General features: G+C 42.2%; 1 protein-coding gene across 47 annotated transcripts in view; it reads left to right on the top strand.

The window, feature by feature from the left end:
• The window catches only part of eya4 (EYA transcriptional coactivator and phosphatase 4), a 428,629-nt gene extending 413,704 nt beyond the window's left edge, over positions 1–14,925 (top strand). For all 47 annotated transcript variants that reach the window (XM_033020875.1, XM_033020872.1, XM_033020887.1 and 44 more), the window contains one exon: positions 12,705–14,925. In XM_033020875.1, coding sequence (XP_032876766.1) covers positions 12,705–12,785 — 81 coding nt within the window. In that variant the 3' untranslated portion in view covers positions 12,786–14,925. The remainder of the gene's footprint in view (positions 1–12,704) is intronic.
• The last annotated feature ends 2,952 nt before the right edge of the window (positions 14,926–17,877 follow it).

The raw sequence follows: 17,877 nt of genomic DNA, 5'->3' as shown, positions 1-17,877 counted from the left end.
ATAAGATTTTAAATTAGCAGTTCGTACAATGAAGAAAAATACATATTAACTCAAATATTCATATTCTACAGGTAAAATTATTTTTTATTTTATAAAGAATAAATCCCTTCTCAATAAGATAGGCTGCTTCATCAAAATGATTACAACATTATAAATGTACATACTTTGCAGGCATGAATTGATTGGTGTAATCTTTTAAGTTTCTATTTTTCTTCTTAGAATATAGGGAAATACCACACAAAACTACAATCCTTGCCTGTGCTGATAAGTACAGCACAGTGGTGCAGCTGCTAGAGCTGCTGCCTAACCACACAAGGGACCTGGGTTCAACCCTGTACTGGGGTGCTGTCTGTGTAGAGTTTGCCTGTTCTCCCTGTGATCACGTGGGTTTCCTCCGGGTGCTCCAGTTTCTTCCCACATTACAAAGACGAGTGGGTTTGCAGGTTTACTGGCCTCCATAAAATAAAGTGCCCCGATTGCGTAGGGAGTGGATGCAAAAGTGAGATATCATAGAACTAATGCGAATGGATGACCAATGGCACTTCAACTCCCCCTCCCACTCCGTATCCGACCTCTCTGTCCTGGGTCTCCTCCATGGCCAGAGCGAGCAACACCGGAAATTGGAGGAACAGCACCTCATATTCTGCTTGGGGAGTCTGCACCCTGGGGGCATGAACATTGAATTCTCCCAATTGTGTTAGCCCTTGCTGTCTCCTCCCCTTCCTCAGCCCTCGGGCTCCTCTTCCTCCTTTTTCCTTTCTTCTCCCCCCCCCCATCAGTCTGAAGAAGGGTTTCGACACGAAACATTGCCTATTTCCTTCGCTACATAGATGCTGCTGCACCCGCTGAGTTTCTCCAGCATTTTTGTGGACCAATGGTTGGCGTAGGTTTGGTGGGCTGAAGAGCCTGTTTCCATGCTGGATCTCTAAACTAAATTAAAATAGAAGTCCTAAGTTATTGTGGGGAACATTAAAGTCAACTACATTGTAATCACATTGAGTCAGAATGCATAGTGTCACCAGCCTCCCTTCCCTGAACTCTATTAGTGAATGAATTGGGTTCTCATATCAACATGGCATCTTTCTTGTGATCATTATTTTCTGATGCCTCCTCAATAATTTCTGGATTCATTGAACGTAATGCAGAGTTGGTTTTGTAATAAGCCCGACCAAGGGTGTAATTAATGCGCTCAACGGCTACACTCACTGAAGTAATTCAAATGAATGTGTTATACAGTTTATCAAGATCGGCTTGCTGTTCAATGTGCACCAAAGTGATTTGGGTTTGTTGCGTAATATTTGTTTTAGAAACTGAAATCAACAACAGCATAGAGAAAGTAAATGGCATTATTTAATCTCAAGGCCAGAACTTTGAATTTATGGTATTTTTCCACTCAAATGTTTTTCCACTCACCAAACTCATTACTCATCATCACAACTCCTGAGGGGACCTTGCATGCAAAGGCTCCTGACATCAAATAGCTGGCGGCTTATGTCTGCCTTCTGAAATAGGAGCATAGAATATTTTGTAATCATTGTTTTCCCCAGCTTGCATTTTTTTTCATGTATTGTTTCCATTAAAGAAGTTCCGCCTGACATCTGCAGGAATGAAATCAGGAGTTACAATACTTGAATTGTAGTTTCCTGCAGAAGATGAAATAAAATTAATGATCCAAGAGAGACTAAATAATTGTTCCCTGCATTAAGCCCATTAATAGCCTGAAGTCCCCTTTCATTGAGCTGTCTGAGCTCTGACAGACACAAGATTATGGATCAGCCAACTGGGAGTATAATGCTGAGGGATTTGTGGCACTCCTGTAACATTAACATTGAAATGCAACACCCCCCCTCCCACAGGATCAAAACTTTACTGATCTACAAAAAATAACTTTTGTTCCTCTTCAGAACTTTTCCAAATGATTATGTTTAGTTTAGTTTATTTTCGAGATACACCGAGTCCACACCGACCAGCGATCCCCGCACATTGACACACACTAGGAACAATTTTTACATTTACCAAGCCAATTCACCTACATACCTGTACGTCTTTGGAGTACTTTGAATAATTACTGGAAACAAATGTTGGAAGTGTTTTGTGCGGTAAAATCTGTCGGGGGGGGGGGGATAGTCTTGCGGGTCGGAATTCATAAAACATGTACCCCTGGTACATGTGACAATAAAGAAACAATTGACCATTGATTGACCATTGAAATGGGTTTGTTAACGGAATGCTGACGATCTGCTCAAGTATGTGGTCAATGTTGTGTATCTTTGGAAGAGCCAAAAGGCCAAGAGAAATGATCAGAATTGTGGATACAAGGAACTTCAGATGCTGATTTTCAAAACAAAGCAGATACAATTATGATCACACAACAATCACAATAATACTTTATTAGCCAAGTATGTTTTGCAACATACGAGGAATTTCATTTGCCAAGGCAGTCATACAAATAAAAAGCAACGGAACACAGAAAATACATTTTAACATAAACATCCACCACAGTGACTCCTCCACATTCCTCATTGTGATAGAAGGCGAAACAAAGTTCAAATCTCTTCCCTTCTATGCTCTCCCGCGTTCGGGGGCCTCGAGCCCTCCGTTGACGGGACGATCTTGACTCCCGTAGCCGGCGGCGTTTTGGCCCTCCGCATCGGGGCGATCAGCTCCTGCATCGGGAGGATGTCAGCTCCCCCGCGCCGGCGATCAGACCCCAGGTCGGAGCTGGTCGAGGCTTTGTGTCGTTGAACATTCCCAACTCGGCCTCCCCCGAGACTGCGAGCTCCCGATGTAAAGTCCGCAGGCCGCGGTTGGAGCGATGTCAGGCAAGGGATCAGCTCCGATGTTAAGTCCACGCCCCGCGGTGGGGCTCAAGTCAGTCCAAGGAGGCCTCCAGCTTCATTGATGGTAGGCTGCAGAACGACTGGAGATGCAATTCAAAAAAAAAATCGCATCTCCGGCAAGGTAAGAAACTGAAAAAAAAGTTTCCCCAGAACCCCCTCCCCCTCCATTCCCTCCCCCACATAAAACAAACTGGAGAACATTTACACAAACTCTTAACACACACTAAAAATAAACAAAAAGACAAAAAAAACAGACAGACTGTTGGCGGGGCTGCCAATCGTGCAGCACCCTTGGTGGTTTCGAGTAAAATATTCTGTCTTCCTATGACTTTGTGTCCACACCAGCCTGCATTAAAACAAGAACTCTTGTGACAATTTTAGTCACTTCATTACACAAAAGTGAAGGAAAATCAGTCAATAAGTATTTTTTTTAGTTTAGTTTATTGTCACGTGCACAGATACGTTTAGTGCAAAATGAAGTTCAGCAGTCTGATTAAAGATAGTTGGAGCATCTCCAATTATGTAGATGGTAGGTCAGGACCACTCTCTAGTTGTTGGTAGGATGATTCAGTTGCCTGATAACAGCTGGGAAGAAACTGTTCCTGAATCTAGAGGTGTGTGTTTTAACACTTCTATATCCAAATGATTATTGTTGAATAATTGCTGGAAGCCAATCTCTCCTGTTGGAAGTGGATTATGCAGTAAAATCCCCCTGAAATCGGGGCAGTCGAACCATCCGTCGGGGTGATCGAAGCTTCCGCAGCCAGCGGTCGAAGCCCCCGCGTTCGAGCGATCGAAGCTCGCACGTCGGGGCGGTTGAAGCTCTTGCGGCTTGGAGCTCCCAAAGTCAGTCTCTAACCAGAGACCGCGAGCTCCACGATGTGAAGTCTGCAGGCTCCCACGGTTGGAGCTCCCGAAGTCGGTCTCCAGCAGAGCCCGTCAACTCCTCGATGTTAGGCCGCAGTGCGGACGGAGATACGACATGGAAAAAAATCGTATCTACGTCAAGGTAAGAGATTTTAAAAAAAGTTTCCCCCAACCCCCACGTAAAACAAGCTAAATAACACTAAAACATACAATTAATACATACTAAAGAAACAACAGAGTAGGAAGGAACAGACAGACTGTTGGCGAGGCAGCCATTGCTGGCGCCACCCAGTGTTAAGGGAATACTGAGGATCTGCTCAAATATGTGTGTCTGTGTCCCTGGTTACCAGTTATAGAGTTAAACAGACAGATTTTTAAGCACCATTTATGTTATTGACTTGGTATGCGGCTTTGGGAGGAGCAGCTTCAGGTGTAAGGAAATAAAATGCTTTTTTTAATAAATTATAAAACAAGGTTATATTTTCAATATTAACCTTCGGGGGGGGGGGGGGTAAATCTTTTAACAGGTACCCAATCAGACTGCAGGCCCACTTAAAACATTCTGGTTTAAGGTTTCAGTGTAGAGCAAAGAACAAGGCTGCAGGGACCTTGCCCATATTCTCTCAGCTAAACCCAGCTCCATTTGGTTTTTATTTCCACCCCTGGGTCCATATCACCCCAAACTCTGATTGACAAGAATAACTAACACAGCTGGGGTGCTGAAAATCCTGCAAAGTTTTCAAAATGTTTTTCCCTTCCGTTAATCCTATAGGGAATTAAACAGCTTTTGCATCTTCCCCACCATTTGCAATGACCACCCCCTCCCATAGAATCAGTCACGATTCAGAAACATATGCTGCATATTTAAATAAGATATACCTATATAGCTGACTGTTACAATCTCATCTAAAACATAATTTACAATGGAGTCAACATTTCAATGAGGAATTTAGATGTTGGGTACAATATTATGAATTTGTGGCCATTGTAGATATTCATTTTCAAAGGAAGTAAAACTTTTAATAGAAAACTAGACCAAGCGCAGACCCGTCGGGTTTGCTCCCCAACGCAAGATTCCACCACTCACCCGTTCCCCCTACGCAAGCCGTTCCTACAACGCAATATTGCACCACTCACACATAGCCCCCAACTGCGCAGGCGCGGCTCATTTCTCCTCATCCCCCAGCACTCCCTCCACCTCCTCTTCACCCTCCCTCTTCAATCCCTAGAGAGGAAGGGGTGGTAGAGAGGGACGGGGGGTAGAGAGGGAGGGGGGGGGGTAGAGAGGGAGGGGGAGGGGGGTAGAGAGGGAGGGGAGGGGGTAGAGAGGGAGGGGGAGGGGGGTAGAGAGGGAGGGGAGGGGGAGGGGGGTAGGGAGGGAGGGAGAGGGGCAGAGACGGAAGGGGGTAGAGTGGGGGGAGGGAGTGTAGAGAGGGAGTGGAAGAGAGAGGGAGGGGGTAGAGAGGGTGGGTGAGGGTAGATAGGGAGGGGGCATCTCCTCCACCCCTCCCCATCCTCCTCCAAGCCCCCCCCCCCACCATCTCTACCACTCCACTCCTCACCCCATCTCCCTCCTCCTCATTTCCCTCATCCTCCTCCCCTCACTCCCATTCCCTGCTGCAAGACCTACCCAGGTCATGGAGCAGCGCCAGGGCCTGGAACTCGTCCTGGTTTTTGTACTCGGACCGGCCCTGGCTGTAGACTCCAGCTGTCATCACGGCCACCGCCTGGGCTCCAGTGCAGGGGGCGACTTCATCTCCGGACTCGTCCCTGACCCCGGACTCAGGCTCGTCCTTGGTTCCAGCAGCGGCTTCTTTCTCGGCTTCTGTCACGTCCCCATCCCAAGCCCCGGGTTTGACCCACACTCCAGCTCCAGGACCAGGTACCAGGGGTCGGGCGCCGGCAGCCGCCGCCACTCCTCATTCACCGCGAGCGCTGGTGTGCCCCTCCCTCCTGGAGTGTCCCGTCCCGCCTTGCGAGTGCATTGTGACGTCAATCTTTTTTTTTTCCGAAATAGGTGAGTTTTTAAATTTAAAGGATTAATAACTTCGGAAATATAGGTGGGAATGCGACGGGAAGATGTTTATCGCCTCATCGGGAAAAATGTGAGTAGGATGTGTGAAAATGGGAAGGCTGTGACCTAGCGTTTGGAAGGAAATATGAATTAACCAGATTCTCTCTCTCACACACACACGCACACACACACACACACACACACACACACACACACACACACACACACACACAAGATGAAGACTTTTAGTTATATGGAGATGAACAAATGTTTGTTTTATAAAAAAATAAATGCTGTAGTGATCTAGACATTGGATTGTGGCCAAAATGTGACTGGTGTATGGATGGCAGCAGGGATACATGATACATGTGTTACATTTGTCGGCCAAATTGGTTCACTGCCAGCAAGCTACAAATGCCAGTCATAAGATCTTGGAGCAGAATTAGGCCATTCGGCCCATCATGTCTCCTCCGCCATTCAATCAGGGCTGATCTATCTTTCCTTCTCAATCCCATTCTCCTGCTCTCACCCCATAACCCCTACTCGTGTTCACAGAGAACAGTTGCTGGAGAAGGTGAGATCAAACTGGTGGAGCTAAAGACAGGCACAGGGAAAGTGAGTCCATCCGGTTGGAGCTCTGGTTCAGGACATCCAAAATAATTGAACTAAAGTGTTACAGAACAGACACAAAATGCTGAGGTAACTCAACAGGTCAGGCAGCATCTCTGGACAAAAGGAATGGGTGACGTTCCGGGTCGCCAAATGTCACCTATTCCTTTTCTCCACAGATGCGGCCTGACCCGCTGAGTTACTTCAGCATTTTGGCTTGATCTTCGATATAAACCAGCATCTGCCGTTCCTTCCTACACATGTTAGAGAACAGGACCAACGTGCTTTGGAAATAAAACAGAAAATGTAGGCAGCTCCTGTGGAGAAAGTAACAAAGTTCATGTTTCATGTTAATGAACTTTCATCAGAAGTATTTTCTCCTTACCTTCTGGCAGCAACCTCTCAGGTGTTACTTTTCTATTAAACCTGAAACGTGGTCAATGGGGGACAAAAGGTCTTTACCGTACAAGATATGGGGGACATGGAGTATTAATAAACCAATAATCCAGGGTTGATATTTACTTTTTGGACGGACATCACTGGCATGTTTTCTTTATCCCTAACTATACTTGACAAGATGCCCCACTGCCACCTCTTGAAGCCTCGCTTTGTTTCAGGTGAAAGTACTCCCACAGTGCCATTGCTGAGGGAGCGCTAGTGTTTATATCCAACGATAATGAAGGAATGAGAATGTATTTCCACGTTAGGATAGTGTGTGGCAGGAAGAAATCTGCTGCCAGTGGTGATGTTTTCGTGCACTTGAAAGAACAATTGCCTATCCATGTTCTCCAGAGGTGCTGCCTGACCTACTGAGTTAATCCAGCATTTTGTGCCCTTTTGTGTGAACCAGCATCTGCATTTATCATTTCCACACTTGAAATGCTTGTCCATCTTGATACCAGAGATGCAAATTGAGGAGGTATTGTCAGAGTTTCCTTGATGAGTAAATGCAGTGCATTTGTAAATGGTTCGCACTGCAGCCGCTGCATGTTGGTCGTTCGAGAAAATGATTTTTTTGGGTGGCAGATCGAATGGAAATCAAGTAACCTGCTTTTTCCCCAGATTGTGTCGAACATCTGGATTGTCATTGGATTTGCACTAATCCAGGGAAGTGGAGTGTGTTCCATCACGATTGTCTTGGAGATTTGAAACGGCTTTGGGGGTGAATATTGGATCGGTTATTCAAAGACGAGTTCACTGCACTTCATGACAGCTAGGAGAATTTAATTGAACAACTTATATAAATTGGAAAATAAAATTAGGTATCAGTAATGGTGACCATGCCATAACAAAATAATTGGGTTTCAGGGAAGAAAATGGGCAGCCATTCCCCCAGTCTGTCCACTATATGTGATTTCTAACTCATGGCATTATAGATGACTCTTAATTCACTTTGTAATGTGGAAGCAAACCTTATCAGAATTCCAAAGAAAGGCTACAATAAGAATGGATGTATTATCCAGCATTGACAACACACACCCAACCCAGTTAACGCTGCAAATTGTTGATTCGATGGGAATATGTGCCAAAACTGGAGGTCTTTTCCCCCATTCATTGTACGTTTCAACATTGCCCCATTCTCCTAATATTCCTCTTCAGAGATGTCATACCCATCAGCAGGTGAGACCCACCAGAGGTAACGTGAAACTTGTAAGAGAGTGTCCTTGGGTATTTTTAGCTTGGACTAAAACATGTCAAATAATAACAAGTAGACCTTTCACCCTCTCAAATCTGCTCTGTCAGTGAACAAGAAAGTGATTGATATGATCTTGGCCTCAACTTACACTTTCCTACCTATTTCTCATATCCCTGGACTCATGGCACTGCAGAAATCTAAATATTTAAGTCTAGAATATATTCAATGAATTTGCCTCCACTGATCTGTGGGATAGAGAAATCCAATAATTTTCACATTTCTGACAGAAAATTCTCAATCATCGTAAATTCTCGACATGAAACATCACCCATTCTTTCTCTCGAGAGTTACTTCAGCACTTTGTGTCTATCTTCGGCACTGGGTTGGAGTTGAAGTAGTCGGCCTGGCCAAGCAATGTTGTCAATGTCCTCCACAGCTGATCCGTTGCTCCAGGCTGCGTCCGATCTGTGCCCTTGGCCTCTTGGAATGGTCCACTCGAACCCCAGGCTGCTGCAGGGCCTCCAGCGGCCCATTCTATCGAGCGGATAATTCTCCACTTGTCTGGTTGATTCCTGCTTCGATAGCACCCATTCACAAAACCATCCAACAGACAGTAAATTTACTTGGCCACCATTCACCGCCCCAAATATTCCGTTCCTGTCCAACCTGCACTTTAACTGCACAAGCTACAAAATGAACAATTGCAATTCATGGCACCATAGAGCCAGATCTCCAATCCAAATCCTCGTTTTCTTTAGAAAATCAATGGCACCAGCTATATGGGGACACCATCCACTGCATGATCCCCTTCAAGACACACAAATCCTGATGTGGAAATGCATCTCCCATTCTTCATTTTTGTTGGGTCAAAATCCTGCAATACTGCACAGCAAATAGGAGTACATTGACTATGTATACTACAAAGCGTTCAACAAAGTGGCTCGCAATTAATATTAAAGGCTAGCAGGTTGCGTAGACAATCCCCATAAATGCCATTTCTGTGAAACCTGGAAGTTCCAGTTTTCAGGCTCCTGTACCTTCTTCCTGATGGCAGGAGTGAAATGAGAGTGTGGCCCAGGTGGTGTGGATCTCCGATGCTGCATTTTTGAGAAAGTGACTCCTGTAGATGCCTTTGATTGTGGGGAGGTCAATTCCTGTGATGGACTGGGCAGTGTTCACCACTTTTTATCTTCTTCGTTCCTTCTTCTTTGGTATTATTGATGAATGTTTAAATACCTATTAAAATCCCTTTCACCCTCAACTGATACAAATTATCAGCCACATGGAGTGTATGTGCACTTGGTAAATGACAACGGATTTAAAAGGGTGAAAGCCTGAGTTTGGACCATTTCTCCAAGAGATTGAGGTCCAGTATTTCGTCCCAATGTTATTCCACCTTTTAGTGTGTAACAGAGAGATCAACCACAACTGTTACTATTGTGGGATCTGTGATAACACAATGAATACAAAACAGTAAAATAGTAATAGTGAGCATCAGACTCCCAACCAGCTGTTGAAGCCTGAAATTATCCAATAGCCTCAGGTGTCCATTCAGAATATGAACACATGTGATTGTGAAGAAGGGTCCCGACCCAAAACGCCACCTATTCATGTTCTCCAGAAGTGCTGCCTGGCCCGCTGAGTTACTCCAGCACTACATGTGATTACCTGTGATTTTTGCCCTGGGCTACTAAAATACACTGCAGGAAATTAGCTTTAAACATAAAATTGCTATTTCAGTAGTTCCTTTCACATCCCCAGGACATCCCAAAACACTTGACAACAAACTAAAAAATCTGACTAGGTTGCTTCACAGAAGAATGTGAACCTGGATTGTGGAATCAGCATGGGACGACGGTATTTAAGCCATCACCTCTGCACCAGCTCTCTGAGAGTTGTCCACTTAGCCCTGCACCTCCACTCCTTCACAATATCCCTAGGATTGTCCTTTTGTGTAATCATCCCACTTTGAAAGTGACTATTCTAGTTGCATTATACTTTCAAGCAATATAATCCTTATTACAACAACTTGACATTTTAAAACAAAATTCTTTGACACATTCTTAGTTTTAATTTTGTTTATTGTTACATATACCGAGGTACAGTGAAAAGCTTTTTTGTTGCGTGCTAACCAGTCAGCGGAAAGACTACATGATTACAATTGAGCCATCCACAGTGTACAGATACATGATAAAGGGAATATATTTAGTGCAAGATAAAGTCCAGTAAAGTCTGATTAAAGATATTCCGTGAGTCTCCGGTGAAGTGATGGTAGCTCAGGACCGCTCTCCAGATAGTATAATTCAGTTGTCTATCTTCTTAAATTTAGGTCCTCGTGTTATAAATCTGCCTACTACTAAAAACATTTTCCTTATTTTTTTCCATCAGGATGACTGCTTGCTCTTCAAAAAATGCCATGGGATCTACAAATCCCCAAATGCATGGGTAGATACTTAGTTTAACATCGCACCTCATTCAGAAGACAGCTGCCTCAAAATCAGATCACATAGCACAGCATGTTAGAGTGATAGTCAGAAAGAGGTGTGGCCAAATCTAGGCTGATACAATTTTTATCCTAACTCATTTTAACCTTCCCACATTTTCAACAACTCCCATCCTCCTTCCCAGATTCTAACAACTTATCACCAGAGCAATTTACAGTGGCCCAATTAACCCACCAACCAAAACATTTGTGGGGTGTGCAAGGAAACCAGACCACCTGGAAGAAACTCACTTGATCACAGAGAGAACATACAAATTCAACAGACAGCACCAGAGGCCAGGATTGAACCTGGTCACTGGAGCTGTGAGGCAGCAGCTCCATTAGCTGCACCACTGTGTCGCATTGAGTGAATTTAATGTCTATCAATATCTGTAAAGGTGGACATAAAATAGGATGAAGACACAATGAACTGCAATGCTGGAATCTTGCAGAAGCAACATGCTAGAGTCAACATCTCAGCGGGTCAGATAACATCTCTGCAGGACATGCATCGGCAATGATACGGATCGAGTTTGAGAAAAGATGCTGTCCCGAAATGTCACGTACCCATGTCCTGCAGATGCTGCCTGACCCGCTGAGTAACTCCAGCACATTATGTTCTTCATAGAAATTAAGATGATAGAGGAGAAAAGTTCATGCCTCATGGAAATTGACTTTGTCGTTCGATTAGCACCTCTTACAAAGGCATTTAATTTATTGGCTTTAGCAAAAAGTCATAATTGCAGTCACAAGTGACTGACCACTATCAATAGACAATAGGTGCAGGAGTAGGCCATTCGGCCCTTCGAGCCAAGATTGGGGAAGCTTGAGTGATAAAGGACTTTGTAAGTTTGATCAAGTAAAGGAAGAGGGATCATATGACAAGTATAGGCAACTGGAACAAGTGAGTATCTTGAGGAATATAGAGGGTATAGGAGAAACCATAAAGGGATTAGAAGCATATAAAGGTTCATGAAATATCCATGGCATGTAACATTAAGAAATATTCTCTACATATTAGGAATAAGAGGATGGCCAGGTAAAGAATGGGTCTTTAAGGAACCAAAGGACTAATCTTTGTGTGGTGCCAGGGGATCTGGCATCCTAAGTGAATACTTCTCATCAGTATTCACCAAGGAGAAGTATATGGAAGGTAATAGGTTCATGAAGGCTATGCGATTATCTGATGCAGGATTAAGGACGTGGATGATTTGATATCTTGAAACGCATAAGGGCCAATAAATTACCATTTTCCAATGATAGGGGTATCATAAACAGGAGGGCATAGGGAATGTTTTTTACTCAGAGCTGTTGATATCTGGATCATGCTGTCGGAAGAAGTGATAGAATCAGGTGGTAGACACAATTACTGGTTTATGAGGCATTTAGACAGCCACCTGCATAGGTACAGCAAAGAAGGATACAAACCTAATTCAGACAAGTGCGATCAGTGGGGAAAAAATGTACCATGAACGTGGTGGGCTGCAGAGACCGTTTCTGGGCTGTGCACTTTAGTACTTCTACGACTTCCCCTTTCCTAATTCCCTCCTGCAATGATTGTATTAGATGCACCAGAGCAGTACAGGCTCTTTCACAAGTTTTATTTAAATAAATGCACCTCTCTCTCACCTTCTTGGCATTTGCACCAAGATCGAAAGGCCATAGATATTTTTGAGTTGTGTTTCCAAAATAGTCAAGAGTGTTTTATTGTCATATATCCCGGATGGGGGGGGGGGGGGGGGGGGGGAGTTCATGTAATAACAAATATAGTGCAAATAATAATAGTCTTTTGCAGTTCAGAGCTCATAGCTTATTCGTTGTGTTTAATAGCCTGATGGCTGTGGGGAAGAAGCTGTTCCTGAACCTGGACATTAGTTTTCAGGTTCCTGCACCTTCTTCCTGACGGCAGTGGTGAGATGAGTGTGTGTGTGTGTGTGATCTAATGAGGCTGTGGTCTTCTCCTTTGCCATACACCATCTACAAAGATATGTAATGATGTTTGATAACTATTTTGTCTATATTGTGAAATGATTAATGTGATATCAATTCTTACATTTGTTATCTAGTATCTTTTGCAGTGTTGCAGCACACAGCCATTGCAGTTAGCAGCTGACAATGAACTACCTTCCTTCAATTTATTTTAGATTTATTGCGAAACATTTAAGAGTGCAGAATTCACATCTATCGACGTGCTCTTGATGCAGGTTCAGTGATTATTAATGCTGAAAAGTTTGTTTCATGTTCTTCTTCCTGCAGCACAATATGCCATTCTGGAGGATATCAAGCCACTCTGACCTGTTGGCTTTGAACCAAGCACTGGAACTTGAATACTTGTAGCTGCCTTGTGCAGCACAGCCAGAGATACAAAGTCAACAACTATTAGCAACCTTTAGGAATATGTGAAGTTTCCCTCTGTGATCTCCAGCACCTCTGGCTTCCACATTTGTCTTAAGAAATGAAGAGAATTGATTTGTCATGTGAGGCTATTGAGAATTCAAACTGCTGAACAGTGACTGGTACATTGAACCTCTGTATAAGGAACTATGTTGGTCTTAGGAAAATATTGTTCATTATAGATAAAGTGCAAGTTGTGTGTATTTTACAACTCTTCAAGTGATTATAGAATGCCCAGGATGCTTGAACAGCTCACAAAATGAACTAGTTCTTTTAAGAAACATGAAGCTGCTGTCCTATGCATCCGGCATGAAGTTGTTCAACGGCATTCCTTGCCATTGGATTCTCTCCATAATACAGTGTTTCTAGCAAACTTTAGTCTGCTTATCCAGGCTGACAACTGCATTAGGAGTGCACTGGGCTACGTTGACAATCACATCTAGACCTGCAGTTTGTGTAACCTAGTTACTGTGAGAGCTTATACTAAGTTAGCAACTGGATTCATAAACGTAATTGCTTTTATGAGGATAGTCACTTTTTGTAAAGCTTGACAAGAAGAATATACATAAACGATGTGTTGTGCCTTAAAAGAAGACAGTCTTGGTGTGTTACAATGTAACTTTTGTTCCACAAATGTGTAGATAAATTCTTTGTGATGATTATTTTTTGACATGACCAAATTATTAAAAGAATCAGAAGTAAAAGGTTTCTGCATTGTAAAAGCAGAGAAGCAATGTTCCAGGCTGTTGGTCTAAACAGGAAATCAAAAATTGGAGAGTTTTTGTGTTTTACTTGGATTTTAGTGTTTAATTGTAAATTACAATCCTTAATAATATCCAGGAGAAACGTTTTAATTTAAACTGTGAGGTAATCTATTTTAGTCATTAAGAAACAGCTTGACACTTTTTGACATTATGCTAGTTTTACCATTTCTGGGAAATTTCTTAAAAGAATTTTGGTTTGGGCACTTATTTGATTTCATGCAAGTCTATATTTTCTTTAAATCTGAAAAATATACTTTCCCATCCTCACCGACTACATATAAACTTTATCCTAATCCATCCCTCCCTTTCTCCTTCCTCCATGTGACATCTCTGGACAAAAGGGAATAAATGCATTGATAAGGGTTTTGATCAAGTTTAAAGGCTTACTGCATTTTCACCAATCGATTAATTCTACAAATAGTAAGTCAACCAACTTCCCATGTTGAGATTTACTTTCTAAACCAATATTGCAATTACTAGTGTATTTTAATTACTTGGTTCATAAGGCATACCTATTAATAAAGACAATATTTAAAGCCTTTAAACTAAATTTCTCTTGTACGAAATAAATGTAGTTGTGCATTAGGTTTTTTACGGCATTTTGGCAGACAGGATAAAGCATGTTAAGAAAGGGTAATAGTAGGATTGAATTAAAATACTAAAACATAGCAATATTTTTTTTTCTAAATATATAAAATTGCTTCTATAATAGCTCAGTTGCACCTTTGTTGAACCTCCCGAGTATTACCTTATCAATTTCTGCATACAACCTGACTTTGCTGTGTACCAATGATAGTTCTGTGATATATAGGGTTCTGACATTTTGTGTCTATTTATACAGAACCTCTGCACAGTTTAAAAGTACCAACGTTCTGATATCCCTCACACAAGCATCTCCCTCCTGACTAAATAAAAAACAAATTGTACATAATATAGACTGGATATTCTGCCAATATGCTGTAACTCAAATTCCCCTGAGCTGTGTGTGATTTAGTATGGGGGATATTCAGAGAATGCACACTACATTGATACATCACTCTGATTTATCTAACTTTATTCCTACAGATACCAGCTATGGGGCTATAGAATCATATGTATTGGCCACACAGCAAACGTTTAGTGGCAACACTATTACTGTTTATGTTTTTTTTAATTTATTTTGATTGTGCTTTCTGAACATTAAAATCAATTCTTGTGGAAATTTAAATGGTCCTGGGTTTTTTTGTAATATATTTAGTGTGAATTATCTTAAATTTACATGTACAGAAACAGTCTTGATACTTCTGTGTTTCAAAATGAATAAAGCAAACTAATTTCAATGATTAAAACAATCTCAGTTTTTGGGACACATGAATGCTTGTTTCATTTAGTAACTATTTCAGTAGTCTAAATATATAGCGGTAATATACCAGTAACAGTCTGAAGAGGGTCCCAACCCGAAACATCACCCATCCTTTATCTCCAGATGCTGCCTGACCCATTGAGTTACTCCAGAGGACTGTTAAAAGGTGAATCACAGAAAGGATGGATGCCAGGCAAGGGTAAATTGGGGAAGGTTAATGGAGGCAGATTTGAGGGTGGGTTTTAAGAGTAGGGAGTATTGAAGCAAGAATGTCATACTATAGTTGGAGGTGAAAGGGGAACAATCATCAGCCTTTGTGATGAATTAGTTTGTTTAGGTTTGAATTGAAGAATCTATTCATTATTGAGTTTGGGTGAAATAGGAATAGAGGTAAACAATGGCGTACGCATTCAGCTTTCCTTCCACCACCCTCAACTGTCCGCACCACAATACCAGGGTGTCATTTCATCCTGAGACGGGGGAACGTTAGAATTAGTGAATGTGATACATTGTTCTTGGGTACCATGCTTGATGTTGCATAACAGGAAGGGCCTGCAGATTGTGAGATATGTAGTTGAAGTTGGAGAAGGGTGAAGTGTTTAAAGATGTGCATGGCATAGGTTAGAGTTCACTACTAACCTGAGATTCACCTCAACAAACACATGCACTGCCCCTGATTTACTCTCTTTGCACCCATGACTGTGTGGCTAAGCATGGCTCCAATTTATATATTCAACAATGACACCACTGTTGATGCTGAATCGTGGATGGTGATAGGTCAGCATGCAGGAGAGATAGAATACTTGGGTTGAGCGGTGCTGCAACAACCTCTCGTTCAATATCAATAAAACCAAAAAATATTCAGAAAAGGAAAATCAGACCACATGCGTTTTTATCGGTAAATCAGAGTTGGAAATAATGGGTGTAATCACGGAGAAGGATCACCTGTGCCGCTACTTTATTAAAAGTTTTAGAGATTCAGCATTTCACTGAATATTCCAGCAAACCCTCTCCACATGCACTGCTGAAAGTATCCTGACTGGTAGCACCATGGCCTGCTACGGCAATTCCAATGCATGCAGAGACAAGGGGCTGCAGAAGGTGGTGGACTCAAGACTGGTCTATCAGACACAACCAACCCCACCATCTGAGGCTCAGCCTCAAGGAGGCAACATTTTATCATCATGGATCTCCACCATATGCACAATGTGCTCTTATCGCTCCTACCATCAGACAGGAGTTACGTAAGCCATAGATAAGCTGGTACTACACCATCGGGTTCAGGAACAGCTACTTTCCTATAAGCAACCGCCTCTTGAATTGACCTGCACAACCAATGGTTACAATGATACTTTAGTGATTATTTGTATACAGTTCAGTACAAGTGTCACTATACAAAAGCACGTAGATCCCTCACCCTACCTCAGCAACGGATCACCTCATGCATTACCAGACTTTCTTTTAATTGTTTTACATTAATAGTTTTTTTCCCTTTATAAGTCATACAGCACTGAAACAGGTCCGTCAGCCCAACTCACCCATTATGAACAATATGCCCCATCTATGCTCGTCCCATTTGCTCATGTTTGACCTAAATTCCTCTAATCCTTTTCTATCCATTAATTGTTCAAATGAACAATTGCAGTATTCCCAGGAATTATTATAAAAAGTGAGCACTGACCAGCCCGTCACAGGCAGACCCCCTCACCATTGAAGAAATTTGTAAGAGGCAGCTATGCTCTCACTGCACTCCTCCAATCAGGAAGAAGCGTCCGAAACCTGTAACGTCCACGTTCAGGAACAGCTTCTTCCCAACCACCAGTCTATCAATTACGACAAATTCCAACTAAACCAAGAACTGCTTTGATTGGACTAGGGACTTCAGGTTTTGCACTATATTGTGTTTTTATCTAGTTTTTGTTTTTGTTTTTAATATATTATATATCAAGCAGTTTTTACAAATCTGATGTGCTGCAATTGTATTATTCTCTTTTTGTTACATATGACAATAAAGTACTTGACATGATTTTTCAGGGTTATTGTACCTGCCTTTACTTTTCTTCTGGTAGCTCATTGCACATTCCCACTATGTGAGACAGTTTCAACTCTCACATTAAACCTATGCCCTCTAGTTCTTGATTCCACTACCTTGGGACTTTTCACCTTTATCTCTTCACCTCATTTTATACACCCTTTAAAAGATCACCCCTCAGTCCCTAGTGCTCCAGAAAATAGTCCTAGCCTCCTCAACCTCTCCCTATAGCTCATAACCCCAAGTCATGCCAATATCCTCGTAAATCTTCCTTGCTCTTTCCAGCTTAATGACATCTTTCCTATAACAAGGTGGCCACAATTACTCTTTGTAATTGTTTTGCATTAACGTCTTGTGCCTTTCTGCTTTTCACTACCTTGTATACAGCGCAAACAGGCCCTTCAGCCCAAACTAAGCCCTCAGCCAGAAACAAACCCAATACTTCTAGTGCAGGTATACAAAAGTTTTTCACTATATCATATGACTAATACCAATTCTGCAAGTGGTGTTTTGATAAGCTTTGCAAAGGTCAGAATGTCTTCAAAAGTGAACAACAATCTCCAAAACCTGAAAATACAACTGACATATCTCCCTTTTCTCCCCCGCTGCATGTAGATAGTTTACATCCAATTGTTATTAGAATGTGGAAAATAGGTATACACTCAACTTTGAAAATTCAGCTGTGAACAGAAACAAGTTGTGGATACAGTACTGTAAATCACCAGATGGTGGCAATAATCTACAAGCAGCATTGCTCACTCAATACCAGTGACCCTGCAATAATGAAGGATTCTTTCAACGTCATTTTTTAAACCAGTGCAGACAGCAAACAGAAAAGCCAGGAATAGTTTCAACTTCTCCAGTTGAATCTTTTGAAATGAGTATCTTGGATTTGAA

Source organism: Amblyraja radiata, chromosome 5, assembly GCF_010909765.2.
Source record: "Amblyraja radiata isolate CabotCenter1 chromosome 5, sAmbRad1.1.pri, whole genome shotgun sequence".
NCBI lineage: Eukaryota > Metazoa > Chordata > Chondrichthyes > Rajiformes > Rajidae > Amblyraja > Amblyraja radiata.
Note: the sequence above shows the minus strand (reverse complement) of the source record. Positions and strands in the feature narration are given on the sequence as shown.